The sequence below is a fragment of the Chanos chanos genome, chromosome 12 (assembly GCF_902362185.1).
Source record: "Chanos chanos chromosome 12, fChaCha1.1, whole genome shotgun sequence".
NCBI lineage: Eukaryota > Metazoa > Chordata > Actinopteri > Gonorynchiformes > Chanidae > Chanos > Chanos chanos.
Genome location: NC_044506.1, coordinates 7,469,096 through 7,494,217, shown reverse-complemented (window position 1 = coordinate 7,494,217; position 25,122 = coordinate 7,469,096). Strand labels below are relative to the sequence as shown.

The window sequence follows — 25,122 nt, the reverse complement described above, 5'->3', positions numbered from 1 at the left end:
AAAATACAACCCGAAGCAGCCTTTTATCACCTCCGTAATATCGCTAAAATTAGGCCCTTTCTAAGTATGGCCGATGCAGAGACCATTGTTCACGCAATCGTAACATCTCTTCTCCATTACTGCAATGGTCTGTGCTCTGGCCTGCCTGCCTCTAGTACCAAAAGTCTTCAACTGGTCCCGAATGCTGCTGCCAGAATCCTGACCAGAACAAGAAAGTTACACCTGTTCTGGCTTCCCTTCACTGGCTTCAACCTGTCTGATTTAATTACACCCTATAAACCCCCTCGCACCCTGCACTCTCAATATTCTGGACTATTAGTCGTTCCAAGAGTTAAAAAGAAGTCCGCTGGCTACCAAGCCTTTTCCTACCACTCTCCCTTCCTCTGGAATGGTTTACCTACAGAAATTAGGGAGGCAAACTCTCTTCGTACCTTTAAAATCAGACTAAAGATGTATCTACTTTCTCTAACTTATAGATAATATCATTTTGATTTGACTTCTATGTAGACATGTGAAGTCCCTTAAGACTATAAATAGTTATACTGGGCTCTAAATAAACTATAAAAAATATGCTTCAAAGTAATCATAAGCAGGAATAATTTGTTGAAATGTACATTGACATATACATCTCAGAATGTCGCATTTACCTCTTGTATAAAACAAAAGTGTTAAGATGAAGATGGTGATGAAAGGCAGTTCTCAGTCATCAAGTATTAAACTCACATGGCTATAAACACTCCCAGAGCACTGAAGCATGTGCTGTCAATGCAAAGTCTCCTCTCTTTATGGAAATGATCTTCCTTAATCCTCATTATTATACAGATTACTGACCCAGACTTTAATTAAAATGTACTGACATAGACTTCATTAACCATATGTCTGTCTTTCACTATCCTAGATTAAATGTAATACTATGTAAATGTTCATATGATTATAATAATTACAACTGACTGACATACATTTTACATAAAGCATGTCTGATAATCCTATTGTTTATAATGATTTCAAACTCATCATAAGTGAAGAATGTTCAGAATTGTGTTACATTTCATGAAAATATGTGTTTTGGAAAAAACTTTTATTTATAGATTGCTATTAACTGACTTTTAATGCTCTGTTGAACTTGGTTTTGTTCTATGATGTAGAAATAAGGGAAGTCTCCTCTCTCTATGGAAAAGATTTTTCTGGGTAAACAGAGTACTTGTAATTAAATAGTCCTGTGAACACAGACTTGTTTTTGTGTGTTGTGAAAAAGAGAAAGAGAGAGAGAGCAGACATTCTTTAACATAGAAACTTCTGGAACATTAGGAGTCAAACCAGACTAAGACTAAAACATTTACTTTTTAAATTACATTAAATGTTTTACAAAATTTTACATGTGATAATTTAACATTTGCATCTAAGCTCAGCGTTGGACCTTTTTTCCTAGAAGAAAACGGTTTTTCATGATAAGTTTAAATATTCACTTTGTTGAATTCTTGTTTTAAAGCAGAGCCTAAGCAAACGAAGCAGCTGCTTAGGGCCCCCATGACCACCAGAGGGCCCCCAAGAGCGCTTGAAATGTTCCACAAGGGAGCTTTAATCTTTTTTTGTTTGTTTGTTTGTTTTTGTTTGTTTTTGTGTGTGTGTGTGTGTGTGTGTGTGTGTGTGTGTGTGTGTAATATATCAATGGTAATCATACAAAAACACAACATATTTTAAGGGGCTGGCTAAGCTAATACTACTGGTTCAATCAGTTCCCACTGTCTCCGTCAAAGCTGGTGTTAGGTTCATGTGTATGTGCACTGAAACGGAGGTTAACTGCATTCTGATCCAATCACAGTCAGTCAGACTAAGGTAAGTCTACGGTCCTCTCCTCTGTGTCGATGGAAAAAGCAGCAAAAAAATGCTCCGAGTCACAGCAAAATCTGTGTATTTTTGTCCTATATGCATCAAAAATTTACAAAAGTTACACATATTTTTATGAATTTTGAAAATGATTTTTACTTCCATTTATATTTTACTTTATATTTTATGTAATGTCCAATATTCAGAACAGTCTATATCACTATCATATGCTGGCTCTCTCTTTCCCCCTCTGCTGGCCATTTTGTGTTAAATTTGTATATACAGTACGTTTCCCGGTTTCTTGGTGTGTGAATCAGTGGCTCCACCTGTGCTTGGTTAGTCTAGTCTTGTTCTGTTCAGTATACTCCCAGTTTTTCCTTCCTTGGTTCTGTGAAACTGTGTTGACAGTGGGTCATGTTAACCAGAAGTTTGAATCCCGAATCTTCAATCCTGAAACCCGTCAGTTCTCAGAAATCTATTGTTTTGTTCTATTTATTTCTAATAAATTCTGATCTAATCTGCACATGTGTCCAGAACGTCCCTCAGTCCCTGACAGTCACTAGAAAAATAAAGTTTGGGGCTGTAAACTTTGTAATTTCATTATGTGTAGTGTAGTCCACTTGAATACTCGCTCGTCAAATCTATGGACAGATTATTACGCAGGTTTAGGATTGACAGTATCACTCTTCACAAGAGACAAACATGACATGTGATGTGTTAAACAGAAAATGCTGTACAATTCAACTGAAAATCACAGACAGATTTGACCCTGTTGTCTAAGTCTCTGTTTCTTTACCTCTGAAAATGGCAGAAAGATTCTGAGAGACCATGGTGATTCCTCACTCAGTGAACCCGACTTTCCATTTAGGCTCTTTGTGAGAACAGTGACGTGTCTTGACTGACGACTGGCTGATGTCTCCCTCACCGGATTTGTAGGGTCGCAGCCGGAGGTGGATCAGAGATGTCAGTGTTCATAATAATAGACAGGAGTGTGGAGAAAAATGAAAATGACATTTGATAAAGTATTCAATGAGGCATAGAGTTCTCTACGGTTCAAGAGAAGCAGGCATGTGTTATTGTAAATAAAGATAAGATACATTAGAGTGGTGGTATGACAGGTGTCAGAGAGAAAAGGATGTGTTGAACCTTGTCATATAGAATCTGAATCAACAACCAGATCCCGCTTTCACCTAACACTGACGCCTGATTGGCTAAAAAATAAAAACAATACCATTACTGGAAAACTGACACAGAATAACATTTATTCACAGTTTACATCATGCACAGGGAATAGAATAGATTATAATATTCATCAGACATCTTCTGCTTACAACTCATCTCCAGTCTTCAAGGCTGGTCATTCCTCAGTGCTAGGCTGTCTGTGTGGGGATAAACTATTTTACACAAAGCTAATGATAAGAGAGAGAAAGTATGAATATTTCTAAGTTCTAGCAGCTGTACAGGGGTCATCTGTGTCTCTCACAGGGTGGTAACTCACTGTCTCAGATCTAGGTGCCCTCCATCAGCACTCCTGCAGTATTATATTCCTATATATATAAAACAAAGTGGCAGCCATGATAAGAGCTGGTTGAATTCTCTAAATGCTAAGGAAAGGTGCTTCAATGCTTCTTTCCTCATCTCCTTTAGCATAGGGTACACTGAACCATCCTTTACAAAACGAGAGGAGATAACACCGCCACACAATTCCTTCTGGCAGCAATGTTTAAAGCGATGCACCATTCGGCAGTTCATAAAAACAAACGATCAACATGACCGACAAGGGATATGAGATGTTTTTAGCCAGATTATGTTTTTGATTCAACATGTTTGAAATTTAAGAATGATGACATGTACAGTAGTAGATTTGCAGTCCTAACATGTAATGCCTGTCTTGTATAAATTTAACACTTATTTTCATACAATCATGCTAATTTGGATTTGCGTCAATAAATATGAGTAGACAGGAGGGTGAGTGTGAGCAACCATTCTCAATGTAACAACCATTTCATTTCACTTTTGTGACTGGATGCCTATATTCCTTTTTTAATTTCAATTCCAACCTTGATAACAAAGTAATATTTTTCACCAGATTGTCCATGTTTGTATAGCCTGCATGAAACAACATGGTAAGAACACACGGGGTGAAGTATCTAAGATGCGCTTTTAGCAGTCCATCTTCAAAACATGTAGTTTCACCACGACAGACCTACATCAGTCACATCCACCGTCGCATAACTAAATTCTCTTTTCCTAAGTCCTTATGACTTCTCCCTCACATCTTTCCTTGACCTCATGACGCTTTCCATCGAGGTCAAAGAAAAGTAGGTAGGAAAGGATACAGGACATGATTTTTTTGACTACTCGACCCTAACCTTAGTTTTATTTTAAAGTGTTAGATCTTATATGAATGTAGCATTCCCACTGGTGAATATAGCATTCCCACTGGTGAGGAAGTTTAAGTTTTGTGTTAGTGTCCTGGACAAAGAAATGATTTAGACACTCTGTAATACAACCAACATAGTAGTGATGTTCACACAGGTTTACTCATTTAAAGTCAACATCCATTGCCTGTTAAAACCATTTCTCATAATCTTCTTATCATTAACTTATACAATACCGCACAACTGAAGTATACTGACTTTTAAATGTGTAATTATTAATGCAAGAAATGCATCCTCACATGATATATCAGACAGATCACTAAGCCAACAATGTTTATTCAAGCTAAATCTAAAATTAAACAAATTGATTTCTGCTTAAAATGTAAATATAAATCTATAATATTTAAAACATTTTTTATGAAAGATTGTGATGATTCCTTGGCTACAACTGCAACCTGCAGACAATCCTTAAATCCAACCTGAGAGAACATTTTCTTGACTTAACACTTGAAAATCATAGTAAATTCATGAGTGTCTCTTTGTTCCCTTAGAAAGTGAAATGTGTCATTTAGAAAGATGCAGCACTAGCACCACCTGCAGGACCCAGAACAAATTTCGGATTCATCCTCTGTATCCAGGAAGAAAAGATTTCAGACTCTTCATGAAGATCCTAAAATGTGACATGACTTTGGTGACAAGGTGAAAACACTGGCCATGTTCATTATAAACAGTCAGTTTTTACCAAAACACAGTCTGTGGAATGAGTTTCACCAATGTAGCCAACAGATGATCTCGTGGCACAATGGTAGCGCGTCTGACTCCAGATCAGAAGGTTGTGTGTTCAATTCACGTCGAGGTCAGCCTTTGTAGGCAGCAATGGTCTAAAGTTTAGAAAACTGAGCTTGTGTCTGGAGGGTTGCCAGTTTGATTCCCAAGTCCAACATCCATGGTTGTGTGCCCTTGAACAAGGCACTTAACCCTAATGCTCCCCGGGTGCAAGGAATGCTGCCCACTGCTCCTGCGTCTGTTGTGTGCGTTCACTACTGGTGTGTTGGATGGGTTAAATGCAGAGACAAATTCACTGCCCTCTGGACTCTACAATGAAAGAAAAATAAAATATTTCACTTTATAAATTACATTTAATTTTCTACAAACCAATGCATGTGATAATTTAATGTTTGTGCCTCAGGTCTCTCTCTCTCTCTCTCTCTTTTTTTAATCAGAGTTTAAAGAATCGGTCTGCAAAGCATAATAATTTACTAATTCTGTTTGAGGCCTGTCAAAGAACATTTTTTTACACACACACACACACACATACACACACACACACACACACACAGACACACACATATGTATATATGTATGTATATAGAGTCAGTGTTCAGATGAAGATGGTGATGAGAGTCATGGTGTGTGTGTGTTAACTTAGTGGGGCAGACAGCTCTCAGTCATGAAGTGCTAAACTCACATGGCTATAAATACTCCCAGAGCACTGAAGCATGTGCTGCCAATGCAAAGTCTCCTCTCTATGGAAATTATCTTCCTTACTCCTTATTATTATACTTACAGTTTACTGACCCAGACTTTAATTAAAATGTACTGACATAGACTTCATTTACCATATGTCTGTCTCTCACTATCCTACATTAAATGTAATACTATGTATATGTTCGTATGATTATAATAATTACAACTGACTGACATACACTTTGCATAAAACATGTTTGTCTATTCTATTGTTTATAACGATTTCAAACTCATCATAAGTGAAGAATGTTCAGAATTGTGTTAAATGTCATGAAAATATGTGTTTTGGGAAAAACTTTTATTTATAGATTGCTTTTAACTGTCTTTTAACGCTCTGCTGAACTTGGTTTTGTTCTGTGATGTAGAGATAAGGGAAGTGAAAGAGGCAGAGTCTGTGTATTTTTGAACCACACATAAACTGTCTGTTTCAAGAACATAAAAATCAAAAACTCTGCTGATTGACTGACACATGTCAGTTCTCTCTCCACCCAATCACAGCTGTCATTTCTTTTGTGTCTCCTAGGTAACACTCAGCCCACCCTGACGGTCCTGGCCCCCTCCAGTGAGGAGCTGAAGCAGGGGAAGGCCACACTCATGTGTCGGCCAACAAGGGCTTCCCCTCAGACTGGAAGCTGAGCTGGAAGGTAGATGGTGAGAGCTGGAGTTCAGGGGCTGTCCAACACTGGAGCTCCTCCACTAACTATGTAAAAACACAAGTGTAAGGTCATATAAATGTTTGTATTGCGTGTGTTTTGTGTGTCTGTGTGTGTGTGTGTGTGTGTGTGTGTGCGTGCGCGTGTGTGTGTGTGTGTGCGCGTGTGCGGGCGTGTGTGGAAATAAAAGTGAAGAATTATGTGCTGTGTGTTAATGAATGGACATCCAATAGGACTAGTGTTTCACATGGGCTTGTGCAGGGCGCTGTTCTCCAGTCACTGGATTATATGTCTGTTGTAACAGGGAAAATCTATTACATTCATTAATTTGTTAATATCAAACTGTTACACCTCCAACCATTTGAAATAGTTTCATAAAATCCCTAATATGTCTTGATTTATTTATTAAGGACAGAATGAATGTTGTAAAGTACTAGTAAAAAGTCCTGTCAGTAGAGTGATTCAGATAAAAGCTGTATCGACACACAGACACCATGGAATGATCATTTAAAGGTTTCAGCCTTCTATGATACAGCAATGTTTCCAACTATTTTAGAAAAACAAATCATCAGAAATTGAATGATGAATGTTGCAGGTTTAGGGATTTCCTGATTTTAATAGAGGAGTTAACCTTTGTTACTTTAACATCTCTTGGCAGATGGTACCACTGTTAAATGCTAGAAAAAAGATGAAATTCAAATGAACACAACCCATATTTCCTAATCTAAATGACAATCCTAACGTTAAGGCATAGTTTTCATCCTCATCTTCAGTCATTTATTTTCAGTCCTGATAATCAGAGTGAATTGACAGAAGGACTGATCCTGATAAACTGGACCCTGAGTGTATGTATGACTCAGTCATGTCATGCAAGTCAAAACATTCGGGGGGGGGGGGGGGATCTGATCTTAATCAAATAAGTAATATAAATTAATCAAAATATTAAAAGAAATTAAGTTTAATTTAATTAGTTAAATTAATTAAGTAAATTAAGCAAAATAATTATAATAATTTTAAATCTAAAGGTGTGTGTGTGTGAGTGTGTGTGTGTGTGTGTGTGTCTATTTGGTCTCCTCATTGATCCATGTCACTGTCACTAATTTAATCAATGTTAATTACTGTATAAATATTCAACCATGTGTATTTACAATCATGGAATGACTGTATTGAGTGTAGAGTGAGTGTGCTGTGTGATTTCTCTCCTCCACAGAGTGTGTCATTGTGTTGTATCACATCCTCCCCCTCAGCACCTGCAGTAGGTCCCAGCTGCAGCAGTGCAGTCTCTGTGCAGTCTGACTGAGGGAGGTTTTTGTACGGCTCTATATCACTGTGTGAACACCCACCCACTGATAGCAGGTATACTCATACAGTAATAATCTCCTGCATCTTCAGTCCGGACTCCTCTGATGGTCAGAGTGAAGTCAGTCCCAGATCCACTGCCACTGAAACGATTTGGAATTCCTGACGCTAACTGGTTAGCTAAGTAAATGAGGAGTTTAGGAGCCCGTCCAGGTTTCTGTTGGTACCAGTACAGGTAGTAACCACGGATATGGTTGTAAGTAGCTGCAACGCTGAATTTACAGTTAATAGTGACTGTGTCTCCTGGAAGAGCAGATTTCACTACAGGAGTCTGAGTCACAGTCACCTGTCCTCTGGATTCTACAATGAAAGAAAAATAAAATATTTCACCTCCTAAATGACATTAAATTTTATATAACCTAATGCATGTGATAATTTAATGTTTGTATCATAGGTCTCTACAAGCCCTTTTTTTTAAATCAAAGTTTAAAGATTTGGTCTGCAAAACGTTTTGTTCTTTAAAGAGTTAATGTAAAGTCTTACCATGAAAACAGAGAGTCAGTGTCCAGATGAAGATGGTGATCAAAGTCATGATGTCTGTGGGTTAAGTTAGTGAGGCAGACAGCTTTCAGTCATCAAGTGTTAAACTCACAGGGCTATAAACACTCCCAGAGCACTGAAGCATGTGCTGCCAATGCAAAGTCTCCTCTCTCTATGGAAATCATCTTCTTATTCCTCATTATTATACTCACAATGTACTAATATATACCTTAATTACAATATGTCTGTCTTTCACTTTCATTTTAAAATTTAAAATGATGCCATTTATATGTTTATATGATTACAATATTCACAACTGACCAACATATACTTCACATACAATGTGTATGTCTGTTCTATTGTATCAGTAATGTGTCCTCATTGACTGACATCAGCACAGACTCTTCCTGTCTTCAATAACACAAGAAAAAAACTATGAACTTGTTGATGAAAAAATGAACGTTTTCCGTACTCACCTTCCAAATCATTCGGTCAGCTTATCGCTACAAATTAAGTACAGCAAGAATCTAACAAAAGAGGAAATTGTAAAATAAACCCCGACATACAGAAATAAACACAATTAACACTACATGTAGGCTAAGGGTTGTTATTGTGTAGCCCACATTCCTTGAAATCATGATGACCAGTCTGAAGAAGCCACATTATCCAGTAGAGGGTGACGGGTAATACTCAATCTCTAATTGTCCTGTTCTGCATTACAGGGTCTTTGAACAGCAACTCAATCTGTCTCAGTTACTGTGGAGGACCTCTGGTGGACGAACAAACTGGACGTTGGCAGTGAGTATGTACAAAGGTGTTATCTTTATCAGATATACAATATTTAAACTGTTTGGTCTCTAAATAGTGATCATTTCAATGCTCTGTGATGACAAAAATGTTTCTTTAATCCTGGACCTCTTTAAGAGTAAACTGGTAGTCAGCTTGATGTTTAAAACAGCACAAAACGACAGATAAATGTTTGTATTTGATGGAATATGAAGTAGCTGATAAGCTGATTGATGGCTGTCAGTGAGTTGATGAATAGTGGAGCTAATAGTGTGAAACAATGTGTTGTAAAGCACTGAGAGATCAGAGTCATTAGAGCAGGAGGTTTTTGTACGGCCACTTAACCAGTTTGTATCACTGTGGTGGATTTTTGGTGGAGGCACTAAACTGGATATTGGACGTAAGTACAAGTTTCTGCTCTTTGTGAAAATAAAATTTTGTCACTAGTGTGTGGTTTGTAAATGGCAGTTATACAATTATTAATCTAGTATACAATTATGGTTTAATATGAATAAATGGTATATTTTGAGTTCATCTAATGATAGTGTGGCTTGTTAAAATGTCGTTTCTTTGTCAATGATAAACTATTTTTACATTTCATTATATTTTCCCCCAGCCTGTATATCATTAATATTAATGAAAACATTTTAAAAATAGAAAAATGTGTAAGGAGAAGCACAGGCTTGTATAAACTTCAAAAACACAGGCTTGTGCAAACTTTAAAAGAGTGACATTTATTATGTGTTTGAAATGTTTGAGAATAATGCGGAAACGTGACAAAATATATGCTGCAGATTACGGACTCACTGAATACAAATGACAAAATCTCTGGATATATTTAGTGGTTAGTAGTGAAGATAATCTCAGAACTTGCCACAACAACTATGTTGAACTGAACAAAAAAGGCAGAAAAAAAAGAGGAAATTGACTGATTAAACAATCCATTGTAATTTCAGTGTTTTTTTAATCAATTAAACATTAAAGAAAGAAAGAAAAGAAAACATTTTTAGTATATAGCTTTTTAATTTATTTTTATTAATGTTACTAGGAATGGACAAATGAGACTAAATCTCACTCTCACTGACTTAAAATGATAAAACTGTAGCGTAATGTTCAGTCAACACTGAAAATCTTTTTGACAAATGTCGCTGCTTTGACCTTATATGGATAGATACGTTTAAATGAATTTGTCTATTTACTTTCAAAGAACTGAACTTATGTCTCCAGATTTGCTTTTTGTATTTATGCATTTGTTTTTTGTTTGTTTTGTTTTTTTGTTTTTTTTTTTGTTTTTTTTGTTCGCTAAAATGTCTTGTTAACTGTAGACATTTTTAAAGTAAAAAAAAAAAAAAAAAGCTATATGGTTTTATTGATGTTTATAACGATTTCAAACTTATCATCAGTGAAGAATGTTCAAAATTTTTTGATGAATTTCATGAGAATATATGTTTTGGAAAAAAACTTTTATTTATAGATTGCGACTAACTGTCTTTCAATGCTCTGCTGAACTTGGTTTTGTTCTGTGATGTAGAGATAAGGGAAGTGAAAGAGGCAGAGTCTGTGTACTTTTGAACCACACATAAACTGTCTGTTTCAAGAACATAAAAATCAAAACTGCTGACTGACTGACACATGTCAATTCTCTCTCCACCCAATCACAGCTCTTATTTCTGTTATGTCTCTTAGGTAACACTCAGCCCACCCTGACGGTCCTGCCCCCCTCCAGTGAGGAGCTGAAGCAGGGGAAGGCCACACTCATGTGTCTGGCCAACAAGGGCTTCCCCTCAGACTGGAAGCTAAGCTGGAAGGTAGATGGTAAGAGCTGGAGTTCAGGGGTGAGCTCCAGCCCTGGGGTTTTACAGAAGGACGGTCTCTACAGCTGGAGCAGCACCCTCACCCTCCAGGAGGAGCAGTGGAGAAAGGTGTCAGTGACCTGTGAGGCCACACAGGGCTCCCAGTCTGCTGTGACTCAGACACTGAGGAAAGACCAGTGTTCTAAGGAATGAGAAAACACACACACACACACACACACACACACATCCTTTGTCTCTCTTTGATCCTGCTTTCCTCTATGTGTGAGTCCTTCCCATGACTTACAACCAATGCACCTTCCATGTCTTGCTGTTGTGTTTCGTATCAAATCCATTCATTACCGTGATTTACTATTGAACTGTTTTTCTTATTCATTTTTGATCAAATAAAAAAGTTTTTCAGTCACAAGCATTCTGGTGTAACTCTCCTTTCTCTCTCTATCTGTATTAAAATAATGCCTTTTACCAAAATCAAACACTAATTCATTACTTAAACTCATAAATGTAGAAGGCATTTTAATGTATGTCAATTTTAGTGCAAAACATTAAATATTTCCCTGAAATATATAGCTATTTAATCATCCTCAGCTGTTTTGAATCTATATAAGCTATGGCCCTATATTCATGCAAGATAAAAAGACTGAAAAACAAAACTAAAAGCAAAAACAAAACAAAATAAAACCAACCAACCAAACAAACAAACAAAAAACCTACAACATAAAACCTGTTGAAGAAAATAAAAAGGAAAAGTTTAAACACTCTAGTGCTTAGCCATTTTACAATTCCTTTTAACATTTATCACTTTGAAAATTTAAAGTAGATGGATCCTATCAAATCTTAAATAACTATTACTGTTTAACTATTGCTTCCATTTTCTGTGAATTAAAAATATCGTATTTTATAATGCATGAGTCAGCTGAGTCAACTTTTAGATATGAGCTGGGTCTGAATAATGACCCTGAAACCAAAGCAATGATCTGTAAAGTTACTGTAGTCCTCGGGGAACAGGGGGAACATCTGGCATGAACGCTGCTCTGTTCTCTGTTCTCAGGGTGTGGGGGCCGCCCTGCACATGCAAATCTGAGTCTCATTCCCGCAGCACTCACTCACACAGCACCAAACCCCCTGAGACTGGGGCTATGTGTGAACATATAGAAACGCATTATACAAAGTGCTCACGTGAGATGACTCGATGTTTCTCAACCTCTCTAAATTCATGCGAAACAGCTTATGGACGCTTTGTTTTGTGTGTGTCTGTGCGTGTGTGTGTGTGTGTGTGTGTGTGTGTGTTAAAAGAAAACTGATTTTCTGTTCGGTGTGTGGTTTTGTCTCCCCCTGCTGGTCCTTAGTCATTCTGACCGTTTTGATGCCAGTTCAGTGACAGTACAGTAAAGCAACTAGTTGTTAATAAATACACTTTACAACATAAGCACTGTGTCAGTTTAAAAATGACTGTAATATGATGCCGTTTTGCTGAAAAATCTGTTATGTGAGTGTTGATTTTCAATATGGCTGATTGTGGAAAGCAGACACTGCTACAGTAAAAACTTCTCTCAACAACTGTTTCATAGTTAAACTAAATAAAATTCTTATATAGCCAGCTGGTGTGTGCTTTCCAGCATGTTTTAGTCATCATTTTTGGGAACGCTTTATTTTCAGTCCGCTAATTACTAGGTATTGAGATGGTAATAAAATGCAGGAAGTACCAAATAATTTTCTGGTAAGTACACAGAAACCTACTAGGAAACTAGATGGTAACAACCTTAACCCTAACTGTAACCCTAACCATCTAGTCTCCTACTAGGTTTCCATGTACTTCCTAGATAACAACTTACTACTTACCATACATTTCTAATGGGTGCTTTCCGAATAACTATATTTTGTTGCCATCTAGTTCCCTAGTATGTTGCTATGCACTTACCAGAAACTTACTTAGAACTTCCTCTCCATTTTTTTTTGGCACTTTCCTACCAACTGTATTTTTATTACCCTCTCATTTCCAAGTTAATATCTGGCAATTAGCTGACTGTAAAATAGTGTTACTAACTTGGTAACGCTTTCTGGACAATATTAATTTTTTTGCAGTTCCATTATATAAATCAATCTTTAATCAATAAATTACAAAAATAATGACATTTTTGAACTATACTTGCTATGCTGAATATTTGTGATTGAAAGACCCAGGCTTATCTCCGTCCATGCATGGTTCTTCACTTGTGTCATAAATTGCCCAGCTCCATCTGTTCTGCAGAATGCCTCAAAATCTTCAAGAAATGCAAAACACACCTCTTCCACAAACATCTAAAGATTGGATCCTCACCCCAATCCACTGGTCATTACTTGGCCATTTACAATATGTATTACCTAGTCTTACCTTGCACTCGCAGGTGAACAGTTTTTTTTTTTTTTTTTCCGTTTTTCTATTATATGGTTTACATTACTTGACACTCTGTGATATGTGGTCTACTTGGAACTGTCTGGTAAATTGTTCTTTTTCATATTGCTCGTTGTAGCTTAGATAATGACTTTGTTGATTATTGTTTGTGGCATTATTGTTTTGTTGATTTTTTTTTTTTTTTCATAGTAGCTTTGCGTACTGTTTGTGGCATCCTTGTGTACTGGCAGGTCCTTCCTCTTGCAGCCTTTGTAACCACCCTGACTAAAAGCATTACCTCAGCCCCCTTTTGATTGTTCCTTTTTCCTTTTGAGAGCCTGGACACACAGACAGGAGCAGGAGAAACAGACAAACCAGAACCACCATGTTGTCACTATAATTTACAATGAGGAGTGATTAAGACTGCAAAGACTGAAAAACGAACTATTTCGTACAAACCAAAGTCACCTAAAACTCCTAAACTAGTTTGCCTCTTGTTCTCTGTTTCATGATCTGTGGTGATTGGTCAGGTGAAAACACCTCATCCAACCAATCAAAAGGGCCGTTTTGATATGGTTAGCTTTGGGGCTCAGTATCTGTTCAGCCATTGAAGGTTACTGTAGTGAGATCAGAGAGAGAGAGAGCTTTTGTGCTTTGGGAGTTGTGGAGACTTGTGGTGAGGTTGAATTGTGCCGTTCACATCATGCATGCACAGTGCTGCATTTGGGTGCATCCTGTGTGTGTATTCAGTACGGATTACTCCACAGATGTTGTGTAAACTTTCACACACCAGCACAATGGCCGCTGAGATGTTTGCCTGTAATTCTATGAAGTAAAGACTGCCTGTGAGATTTCATCATTTTACATACTGCATTGCTTAAACACTGAATTACAAAAGATTTTTAGGATCTTCAGTGGACCAAATAAAGTAGATTGTGTGAGGGTGTAAGAGACAGTCTGACAGCAAAAGAGATTCATTTTGAAAGGAAAAAAGACAGAAAAATAGCATTCATTTTTCAATGAGTAAAAGAAAAAGAGATGAGAAATTGTAGTGGTGGTCTCCTCCTGAAAATGTGGAAAAGTTTATTCCACAGGTATAGCAAGACCCTTGGTTAAAATAGTAGCTCATCTGTAGTCTCACTCTTAGGATAAAATGCTCTCTCTCTCTCTCTTTCTCTCTCTCTCTCTGTATACTGGAGTGATTGTGGCTTAGTGGTGTTGGTGAATGGTGAATTTGGTAACTGGTGGTGTTTACTATGAAAGAAAGTTTTATTTAAAAAAAAAAATATTTTAAAAGCTAAATGTACTTAGTAATGTAAACAGCTTTGTATCCAAATGGGTTAAACACACAAACTTACAGTAATAATCAGTCTGTCATCTTATGATAGCTATAACATAGTATATTTTGGCTGTTATAAGAGCGATGATGAAATGGTCATACCTCAGAGAAAATTGGCGAAATGTGAAATAAACTGAGATTGAGTTGTATGTTGTGTGTTGGCTGTTACAAGAGAGGTGAACTTCAGAGCATGGCAGCTGCCCCATTCCAAATAGACAAATAAAGTGAAAATAACTTTTACATCTTTACATCTTTAAAATTCTATTTTTCTTTATAGAATATTACACAGTTCAACATACTTTTATGCTTCTTAAATCCTTGAACATGGAGAATTTTTTATATGAATTTACATGAAAAGGAAATGCATACAGGGCTGTGTGTTTTGTATCAGTGTATGCTGGAATGACTGGGAACGTAACTGAACATCTGAGCTAAGCCAATATGTCTAGATGTGATATTCTACAAGTGCATGCCTAAAAGATCGTGTCTGCAAATGGTTTTCTACACATCTGTGCTTTGTGTGGCTTTACATGTCTGTGCTCTGTATTTCTCAGCTGCAGCCCAGCCAGAGTGCCAGGCATGGTGGTAGAGAGCCTGGACTGCAGCCACTGTGGCCATCAGAAAACTCAGAGCAGCCAGACCCACCCCACAGAACATCAGCACTGCAGAGAGAGAGAGAGAGAGAGAGAGAGAGAGAGCGCAATAAAAAAAAGATCATGAGTCGAATTGAAAGTGAGCACATTCATTCTTATGGGTGTCCGTGTACCTTGAATGAAATGGCAGAATCACCATGATATCATTTATTGATGTATTTGTTTGTTTGTTTGTTTGTTTGTTTTTAGGATGTAACAACACTTAAACTGCTCTTTGACGAATGCAGTAAACTTGGTGGCAAACACCAGTTTAGACACTAGGAATGGCATCTCAACTGACATTAAACTCATGACTGATATTGCTGTAGACCATATCAGGGGAGTATTCCAGAAAGTGGATTTAGTGAAAACTCTGACTTAGTTAAGTCATAACAAGTAGTAAAGATTCTAATAGAAGAGCCCTCTGGCTTTGTTTTGCCAGGAGAATGAAGCCATTGGGCTCTTCTGTTAGGAGGTTTACTACTTACTCTTAACTAAATCTGAGTTTTCACTAAATACCCCCAGGGGCCTGCATAGGTGAACAGCTAGTATCACAATTTTTCACTAACTAAAGTTTTTTGCTGAATAGTTTCCAAAAGTAACCAGTGAAAATAGTCAGTAAGTCCAGGATAAAAACAGTTTTCCAACTTTTCATGACGTGCACACTATTTTTCTGCCAGCCCTGCGATTTTCTCCCACCTGTTTCTGTCTTTGACATTTCTCTTGTTCCTTTGCCCTTGTTGTTTCCTGGTGTTTCTCCTAAAGTTGAAATTGTAGCAATGTCTTCACTGGATGTCGTAACTTTAACGTAGACGCACAGGAACAATGAAACATTAAAGCATTAATCATCAACATCTTCATTAATATGTAAAATCGGAGCAACAATAAAAATCTTACACGTGTTAATTAACACTGTTTAGTTTTACCATTTAAATATGTGAGTATTAAACAGAGAAACATCAGCCATCAATACTTCGGCAAATTTTATGCTTACAAACTGAGAAACTGCCAAAGAATATCAGTGAACAGTCAGATGTTCTGATGACTATAACTTCAGAATAACCACAGATATTACTGTACATTAGTCTGGTGACTCATGACAGTGGAGTTGTTTAATCTCAAAACTGCTTCTTTCAGTATCGAGATTAAGTAATTATCACTTGAACAAGTGAAATAACTACATGTATTACAAGTACAAGTATATTCGCTAAAATGAATCATTGAAAGATGTTGTTTTGTAAATACAGGCAATTAATTATGTTTTGATGATACATCTGGAGAAAGAAAAAGAGCAACACAAAGAAGAATGACTGAGTTGAGTCCTGACATCCTAAGTTCACAGGGCTCCACAAATCAATACTGTGGCACAAACAGTTTTCACAAAACACACGAATGTCAAGTTTGCTCCATCCTGTATTACCTAACATGGCATATTCCACAATAATCATTAGTCCCATTCTTCTAACCATATTCAGATGTGTTTAGAGGTTTAATATTACCTGTCTCCAACATTTGAGGCCTCTAAGTGGATGTAACATGATATTATTTGTTCAGTTTGGACTGGCCATTAAATGTATGACTATACAGTCATTGTTGTGCCTTGCATGCTTTATATAGACATATGTGTGTGTCTGTGTGTGTGTGTGTGTGTGTGTGTGTGTGTATGTGTGTGTATGTGCGTCTCTGTATAAATATAGACCCCGTCCTAGGCAACTCCAGGATGAAGTTTACCGATGGAACAAGAACTGTGATCCTACCTGATGATATCACAATCAGATTCAGCACTGGTGTTTCATTACAGACGTAGATCCCAGAGTCAGACTTAGCCACATTCATTATCTGCAGGGTGAGACCATTCAATCTGTATTTGTTTAGACCAGGTAAGACTGACTTTCGTCTGATGTCACTGGAGAGAATCATCTCTCTTTGCCCATTTATTTTTCTGCTCCAGGTCACCTCATCACTTCCTTTTAAATCACATGTAAGTGAAGTTTTTTGTCCTTCTGTGAGATGCAGGTTGAGTATTTCTGTCAGAACAGAATAAATGAAGAACTTTTTAGAACTGATTTAGAACTTTATTATTTTTATTTTAAATAATAACAAAGAGTGCTGCATGGAAGCAGTTTAATATTCACACTCCTCTGTGAAAATAAGCATATTATCCAAATGATTCACGAACCCAATGTGAAATTCACTCACCACTCGGAGCAGTTTGTATCTTCCCATAGATCAGGAGACACAGACAAACCAGGACCTCCATGTTGAGATGATAATGACGCATTGAGGAGATATTAAAGTTAAAGATTTAAAACTATAGAATGAAATATTAAATAAATGATAAACTAGTTCACAGTGGCTGAAAAGATGCCCTTTAACTTGCTTCTGTCTACCATTCACTTCCTTCCGTTTTAGTAACTGTCATATCAGGAACTTACAGCCTATCAGGTGGTTTAGTAATATAATATTGACTCCATGGCTACACACATATTAGGTAATCTCATCCCTCTCACATCGAAAACCAAAGGAGAGATGCTGGCCTTGAACACAGCTGCATTAACCTCTTTCCCATACATGTTCACAGATACACAGACAAACACACACACACACACACACACACACACACCTCGTACAGACCTTAAGACTTATGTTGCACCTATTAATAGGTCAACATTTTTTTCACTTTGTCAAATCTTAGATCAAAAAATGACGAGATGTGGAAAATAAGAAACCGTTTATAGAGAAACGAGGTGACCATAAAGTGTGGTATATATCAAGGATGCAAATACACACACACACACACACACACACACACAAACACACACACATACACATTTACATATATAATTGGGATAGTGGGAGGCATGTCTGACCATAACTTTGACAGCGAAAGCTCATTTATTCATGGCACGATTTGTTTAGTTAATTCAGGACAAGAAAAAAAACATCCTGTCCGTATGTTGCTGTGTGTGGTCCTCCATGACACTAGATGGCAGGGCCTGCCATAGTAGCATGACGTTCCCACATTTTATGTTCAGTGAAGCATTTGACACTTCTTCGTGTTTTGAAAGGAAGCTGGCTTTACCATTCCCAAGGAAGCTTGGTTGAGAAGGTGTGAGTGAGTACATGTTCATTCATTCCTTGAAAGTAAATGAAGTATTTTTAAAATGCTGGTGTGGAGCAGTGTCAGTCACTGATAAGTGTCATCTCTCAGAGCTTCGTTGCACCCTCCTCCGCTGACCACAATAACATAGCTGGATACCTGTCGCGTTAGCTAGCTGGCTAAGGATGTTAAAAGTAATTGTAATAGTTAATAGAATTACTACGGTAAGGTGAATGGTAAGGGGTAGCACAAGACTAGCGACTCGAAGCTGAATAAAGTGAGCAGTTGGTATTTCGTCCCAGGACTGATTTGGCCACGCTATCTTTTTGTTTTAAAGCCGCCTGAGAGTAGCTGTCAACTGTATCTCTTTAGCTATATGGTTGTTGATAGTTGAAGCGACAGTTAAAGAACTAGCTATAGACGGTGTGTTTTACAGCTGTGTCGCCTTTGAAGAGCAGAGCGTTGTTTAACGAAATGAAACTAATATTTGACTAATAATCTGTCAGTCTTTTGGCCGTGCTTGGCTATCGCGACAAAGCAGTTGATAGTACCGGTTTTGCTATCACTAATAGTTGACGTGCTACGTGCAGGGCAGCTTTTCTCCACTTATCTGAATGAGTGATGATATCGTTCATCAACTCTGCCCTCTGTATGTTTAACTGAAAGGTAAATATATAGAGAGGAGAGCAAAACTTCCAGAAATTCTGTTGAAACTCTTAATAGTTTCCTCTTTTTCTCTTGACAGGTATTTAAGGTAATGGGAGTGTATAGCGGATATAGAGCGAATTTGTCCGACTGTTCCGTCATTACTAACCGTTTACATGCTGCAGATGGGGCTACTTACTCCTCTGCCATGCAATGTCACAATTTTCCTAATCTTTTCATAAACTAGTCAGTCCCTTCAGACTTAAAATGGGTTTTGCGCTATGTCAGCATTTTAAACGTCTGCACACACCCCTTAACTCTTCATCAGTGACAGATCGGAAATGACGGTCAAGTGAAATCGAGAAGGCTCTTGAATAACGGACATCATGTAAATGTGTATTGTGTGTGTTCTTCCTCAGTTTAGCTAAATGAAGAGATGAGTACCCCAGACTACATGCAGTGTGCGGAAGACCACCAGACCGTGTTGGTGGTAGTCCAGCCTGTTGGTATAGTACCAGAGGATCAGTTCTTCAAGATTTACAAACGCATCGCCAGCGTCAATCAAGTTAACATTCGCGACTCCCAGCGACTGCTCTTCATCCGCTATCGGCACCATTACCCACCCGAAAACAACGACTGGGGCGACTTCCAGACCCACCGCAAAGTCGTTGGCCTAATTGCCGTCACCACGTGCGCCTCTGCCAAAGAGTGGCCGCAAACGTCGGAGCGCTTTCACGGGCAGAAGGAAGTGTACGGGTCGACGTTGTACGACTCGCGCTTGCTGGTGTTTGGTTTGCAAGGGGAGATCGCGGAGCAGCAGCGTACGGATGTGGCTTTTTATTCCAGTTACGACAACTGTCCCGACGTGGAGAAGAGAGTGGAAGACTTTGTGGAGTCTATTTTCATAGTACTGGAGTCCAAGAGGCTTGACCGGGCCACGGACAAATCTGGAGACAAGATTCCGCTGCTCTGTGTGCCTTTTGAGAAGAAAGATTTCGTGGGTCTGGACACTGACAGCAGGTGAGTTTGGTGAAACTCCACACCCGTTCGTGTGGCTTTGCTTCCAAAAGACTTCACACTGTACAACCCACGAGTGTAGTTCGTGCTCTAGGCTAGAATATTCTAGATCGGCCTGTTGATGCTGTGTCTGGATGTAGTATTTTGGGTAAGAAATATAAACAGTGGTTCCTTCGCTTTCCTTCAGATGTGTTCAAATTTAGCATCAAATCACTTGATTCTAACAGTCACCGGTATCACCTAATCCTTGATTGCACAGATCAACTACCTGGGGTTGAAGGAATGAGTCACACAGACTGCATCGCACTGGGAACCACTGGCTGCATCGTAAATTAGAATGAAGAATTTCTTTGATCAAGTGCAAAATATTATAAAGATCCTGCATAATGGGTTGCTGGTGCCAGTAAAAGACTGTAGTACAGAAGAGCCTTGCTGCTTTCTTTGTCCTCTTTCATGATTTTCACTGGTTGTTGATGTTGTTGTTGTTGTTGTTGTTGTTGTCATTGTTTTTCTTTTTTGTTTCTCTCTCTTGTTTTGCCTTGGTTTATTTGTCTGTTTTCTTTTCTTTCATACTGTCCTGTGAGTTTATTATTGGGTGTGAAAAGGTGAGCTTTTAGTTCAAGTCGTTCCTTTAGTTTATCCCCGCTCCCTCCTCAGCTTAAGCATTCCTTCAAGAGGGGCTGTAGTTGGACCTCAGTGCTCTTGTGACTGGGCTCAGAGACAAAAGGTCAAACTCATCACTCCTCCTTTGGATACAATTCAATTATCCATGACAACAGGATCAGTAGGTCAGATGAATCCTGAGTAGAGTAATTCACCTTTCATTTGAATCTTTATGTGAGTAGTGTGCTGTGTAATGCTTAGCTGCTTTTGGCAACAGCTGAGAGGAGATCCAGCAGTAGAATTTTGAGTTTTTTTGATTATAGTGTAAGCGTCATTAGTCTCCTCTTATGAAAAACATGTTTGCCTACAAATTGCTTTCTCTCTCTGATTGTCGTAGACTCTTCCTGTACAGTCAGTGCTGAGACTAAGAGGAGTAGGTGCATCCTAAAACTCATAGTCTCACAGTGTTAGCTCATGTGAAGCGTGCAGATCAAGACAAAACCAAGTCGTGTAAGAGTGGCTCTCACTCTGTTCTGCCTGTGTTTGAATCTGTTCTCTCAGGAGGAGTAGATGGGTTTGAACGTGTGGGTAATTACACCCACTACAAGCAGTAAAGTCTGTGATCCTCTGTTTGGACTGTTTGGGTCCTGTCACCTGTCTGGGTCAAGTGTTGCCCGTCTTCCTTCTCTCTCTCCCTCTCTCCCTCTCTCTCTCTCTCTCTCTCTCTCTCTCTCTCTCCGTCCCTCTGTTTCTAATTCTTGCTGTCTCAGTGCAGTTTTCTCACTCTGAGACTTGGATTTCATTCTATGATTCATGGGGTGTTAGAGCTCACCTGGGCTTTGCTCCTCCTCCTCATATGTGTCCATAACCAGCAGCATGAATATAGATATGGAATCCATGTTCCCACAGCAGTAAACGTGTTATCACATGGACCACTAGATTCGGATGTTATTGCATAATGGGTACTCAGGTACAATAGATTTTGTACTGGTTACCAATTGTCTAAGTTTTCCTTTTTTGAAAATAAATGAACGGGTATAGGCTTGTGTAGCAGTTAGGTTAGAGGTCATTGGCATGGGCCTTCCTAAATGAAGTGATGAAGTTGTCATATGAAATTGAAGACCATCCATGATTTGGTGTAATAAGCGTAGACTGTGTGTCTAATACAGTGTGTCTCTCTGTTTCTGTCTCTCTTTCTGTGTCTCTGTCTCTCTGTCTCTGTTTCTGTCTCTCTGTCTGTTAGTATGTCCAGATCTTATTTATTTATTTTTTTGTATTTTACTCGTAAGTTCTCATGTTTCATTTGAACATGTGTTGAACAGACCTTACCATTCAATCTCCTCTTTGGTACATCACCTGTTCTATTCTGTTCTATTTTATTCTGTTCTGTTCAGTTCTGTTCTTGTTGTAATTGTCACCTGGGCAGGCGACACTTGACCACGTCAGTCTCTAAGTGCCAGAGGTCACAGAGGTCACTGAATCACAGACTTTTCCCCCCTCATGTTCATGAATGTTTGTATGATTCCTACCTCAGTCCATCCTCACCAGTTCTCCTGTGTTCCTCTGTAAGGCAGAAATAGTGCTCAGGTCCAGTGTCCTGTGTGAATGTGTAGGTGTGTGTATTTCTTTTTTTTTTCTTTTTTTTTTCTTTTTTTTTTTAACGTTTTATTTTATTCAATAATTAATTGATTTATTTTTGTTGGTGTTGCCCCAGTAAGCGCCTGTGCTTTGACTTTCCTCTTATCCTCAAAGTGAACCCTTCACCTTTGACCTCAAAACGAACCCTTAATCTTCTGCTGATTATGCTTTTGGGGTCAAAACAAAATGAATAAGAAACCAAATATTTTGAAGCAGGTCATGCCTAGGTCAGAAAGGTCACACGCACGTGGAAGGAGACTGCTCTGTACTGCTCTGGACAAATGTGCATGTTTTTCGTTATGACGTCAAAAAAAAAAAAAAAAAAACATTTATTACATCCGGCCCCATCCGAGCAGGCCTTTCATTTTCCTTTTTCTTTTTGCCACACTAAGTTTGTAGGTAAGGTTTGTATCCCGTGTAAAACGGTCTCAGTCTGACCGAAGGCCTTCGTCCTCCTCTTCCTCGTCAGGCATTATAAGAAGCGTTGTCAGGGGCGGATGAGGAAGCACGTGGGGGACCTGTGTCTGCAGGCGGGCATGCTCCAGGACGCCTTGGTCCACTACCACATGGCCGTGGAACTGCTGCGCTCCGTCAACGACTTCCTGTGGCTCGGCGGTGAGTGGATCTGCTTTCTGACCCGTGTCTGACCAGGAACCGTCCAATCAGGAGAGGTCTGGACTGAATGGTCAGAGAGTAGTGTGTATCTAACCAGAGAAGATCCAATCACGCAAGGTCTGTCGGTGCCTGCGTTGAATGTCCAGAGACTGGTGTGTGTCTAATCGGAGAGTAGTGTGTATATAACCAGAGTAGGGATGCGACAGTACACGGTATGTTATCAAACCGTTTGGTACATCCCCCACGGTTCAATACATACACGTGAACCGCGGTGTTACGATATGTCTGTCATTTTCCTATCATTTCCAAAACTTGCTTATTGTGCTGCAGATTACACTCACGTTGTACCTTCAGATCGACAGAACATCTCTGGAGCCTATCAGAATTTCCTTGCAGCCTATCTCGTAATAATACGAGAATAAAGTCTTAATATTAAGAGAAAAAAAATCGTTACAAAACATTACAAAAATAAAATCGTAAAGTGTGGGAAGAGGGGAAAAAAACAACAACATAATGTTTAGGAAAATAGCCTGTATCACCAGCAACCAACCAAACAGGCGAGAGGACAGTCAATGGCAGCCTGGGCCTCTGGCAACTGCTCTTTGTCTCAGTCGTCGTTATTTGAGAAACCTGTACTAAAGTAGAACCTCACATGATGCTCCACGTCCCTCATTTTAACGCAGGCGGCAGGCTGCCCTTCTGATATTTCCCTCTAAAACAAACGGTAGCCCAAAATTACGACTTTATTCTCGTAATATTATTACTTTTTTCTCGTAAAATTACGACTTTATTCTCGAGATCTCAGAATTGTTTTCCCTCGATGTGGCCCTGATAGTCCGTCGTACAAATCCGCTGTGTGGGAACACTTTGGATTCAGCGTTCAATACAATCACCATAAATAAACAAAGTGCAGTCTGCAAGTGTTGCTTTTGCCACTGTCGGCCCAGTCAGTCATGCTGCCCTTGTTCTGAATGGAACGTTTTATTGTAGTGTAGTGTGTATAACCAGAGAGTAGAGCGTAACCAATCAGATAATAGTGTGTATATAACCAGAGAGTAGAGCGTAACCAATCAGATAGTAGTGTGTATATAACCAGAGAGTAGAGTGTAACCAATCAGATAATAGTGTGTATATAACCAGAGAGTAGAGTGTAACCAATCAGATAGTAGTGTGTATATAACCAGAGAGTAGAGTGTAACCAATCAGATAGTAGTGTGTATATAACCAGAGAGTAGAGTGTAACCAATCAGAGAGTAGTGTATGTCTAACCAGAGAGTAGAGTGTCTTGCTGTACAGCTCTGTTCAGTTTCCGTCCCTCTCTGCTTGAACACGCCTGTTTCAGCTCTATCAGGGGCTTCAGAATTAGCTGATCTGTTGAATCTGTCATGTCAGAGTGGGGAGAGATCTAAAATGTGCAGAGCTCGAGTGAGCTGGACCACAGAGACACGGCCTGCGTGATGTCTACCTCACGCTGTGCGTTTGTCTTTCTGGAAACTTCCGTGTACGATGTGAAATCACTCTCTGTTTTCCTCTCCAGCTGCGTTGGAGGGCCTGTGCTCGGCCTCGGTCATCTTTCACTACCCGGGAGGCACGGCGGGAAAATCCGGAGCTCGGAAAGCCAGCGTGTCCCAGGCGGCGGACGCGGGGAAGAGACACAGACCAGGTCTGACCTGCACTCACACTCACACTCAGCACACTGCACCAAACACCCCCTTTTCTTTTCCCTTTTCCAGCTTCAGTCAGGGAAGAGCCCTGATCTCAAAGGCATGTGGACGTGTGAGCTTCACCTGAACACTGCCCAGTCCGGCCTGGCACAGACATTACCGCCGAGATGTAAACGAATACGAGAGCCAATCTAATGTCGAGATTGATGAGACTGAAACTTTGTTACTCAAAAAGCAGTCTGCCGACTGTTACTCTGTCCCCGCTCAGAGTAAAAAATCATCTGATTACATCCTGTTTCCTCTCTCAGTTTTAAAATATTTACAAACCTTTGGCTGTCTGGAAAATATGTAAATGACAAAACAGGAAAATCAGAATTGGTCTACACAGTAAATGTGATGGTGAACATTTCAGTGCCGCTGGACCGGCTGTCTCGCCTTTGTGACATCATCTCCTGACAGAACAGTATGTTGCCTTGTGGGGAGGGCAGTTGATCATGATGATGATGATGATGGTGATGATGATGAAGAAGAGGGGTTATGTCATGTCACATGTGGGAAGCCCCATGCTTTGCTCAGCCTAACCAAACATATGCTCTGCTTATACTGCCAATGCTAACCGCTGCCTGATCCCAGTAAAGCCAGTTAACTGTGGATCTTGACCAGTCTCCTCC

The 25,122-nt window shown here is 39.1% G+C and overlaps 1 protein-coding gene and 1 non-coding gene across 2 annotated transcripts in view; both read left to right on the top strand.

The window, feature by feature from the left end:
- The first annotated feature begins 4,996 nt into the window (after positions 1-4,996).
- trnaw-cca (transfer RNA tryptophan (anticodon CCA)) lies at positions 4,997-5,068 on the top strand. The gene has a single exon. It is a non-coding gene; the product is annotated as a tRNA-Trp (tRNA).
- Positions 5,069-18,213: 13,145 nt separating this feature from the next.
- trappc9 (trafficking protein particle complex subunit 9) overlaps positions 18,214-25,122 on the top strand; it is a 185,120-nt gene continuing 178,211 nt past the window's right edge. Inside the window, exons 1-4 of the mRNA XM_030789265.1 lie at positions 18,214-18,284; positions 19,334-19,934; positions 22,642-22,787; positions 24,325-24,450. Of these exons, the coding sequence (XP_030645125.1) occupies positions 19,351-19,934; positions 22,642-22,787; positions 24,325-24,450 (856 nt within the window). The 5' untranslated portion in view covers positions 18,214-18,284; positions 19,334-19,350. The remainder of the gene's footprint in view (positions 18,285-19,333; positions 19,935-22,641; positions 22,788-24,324; positions 24,451-25,122) is intronic.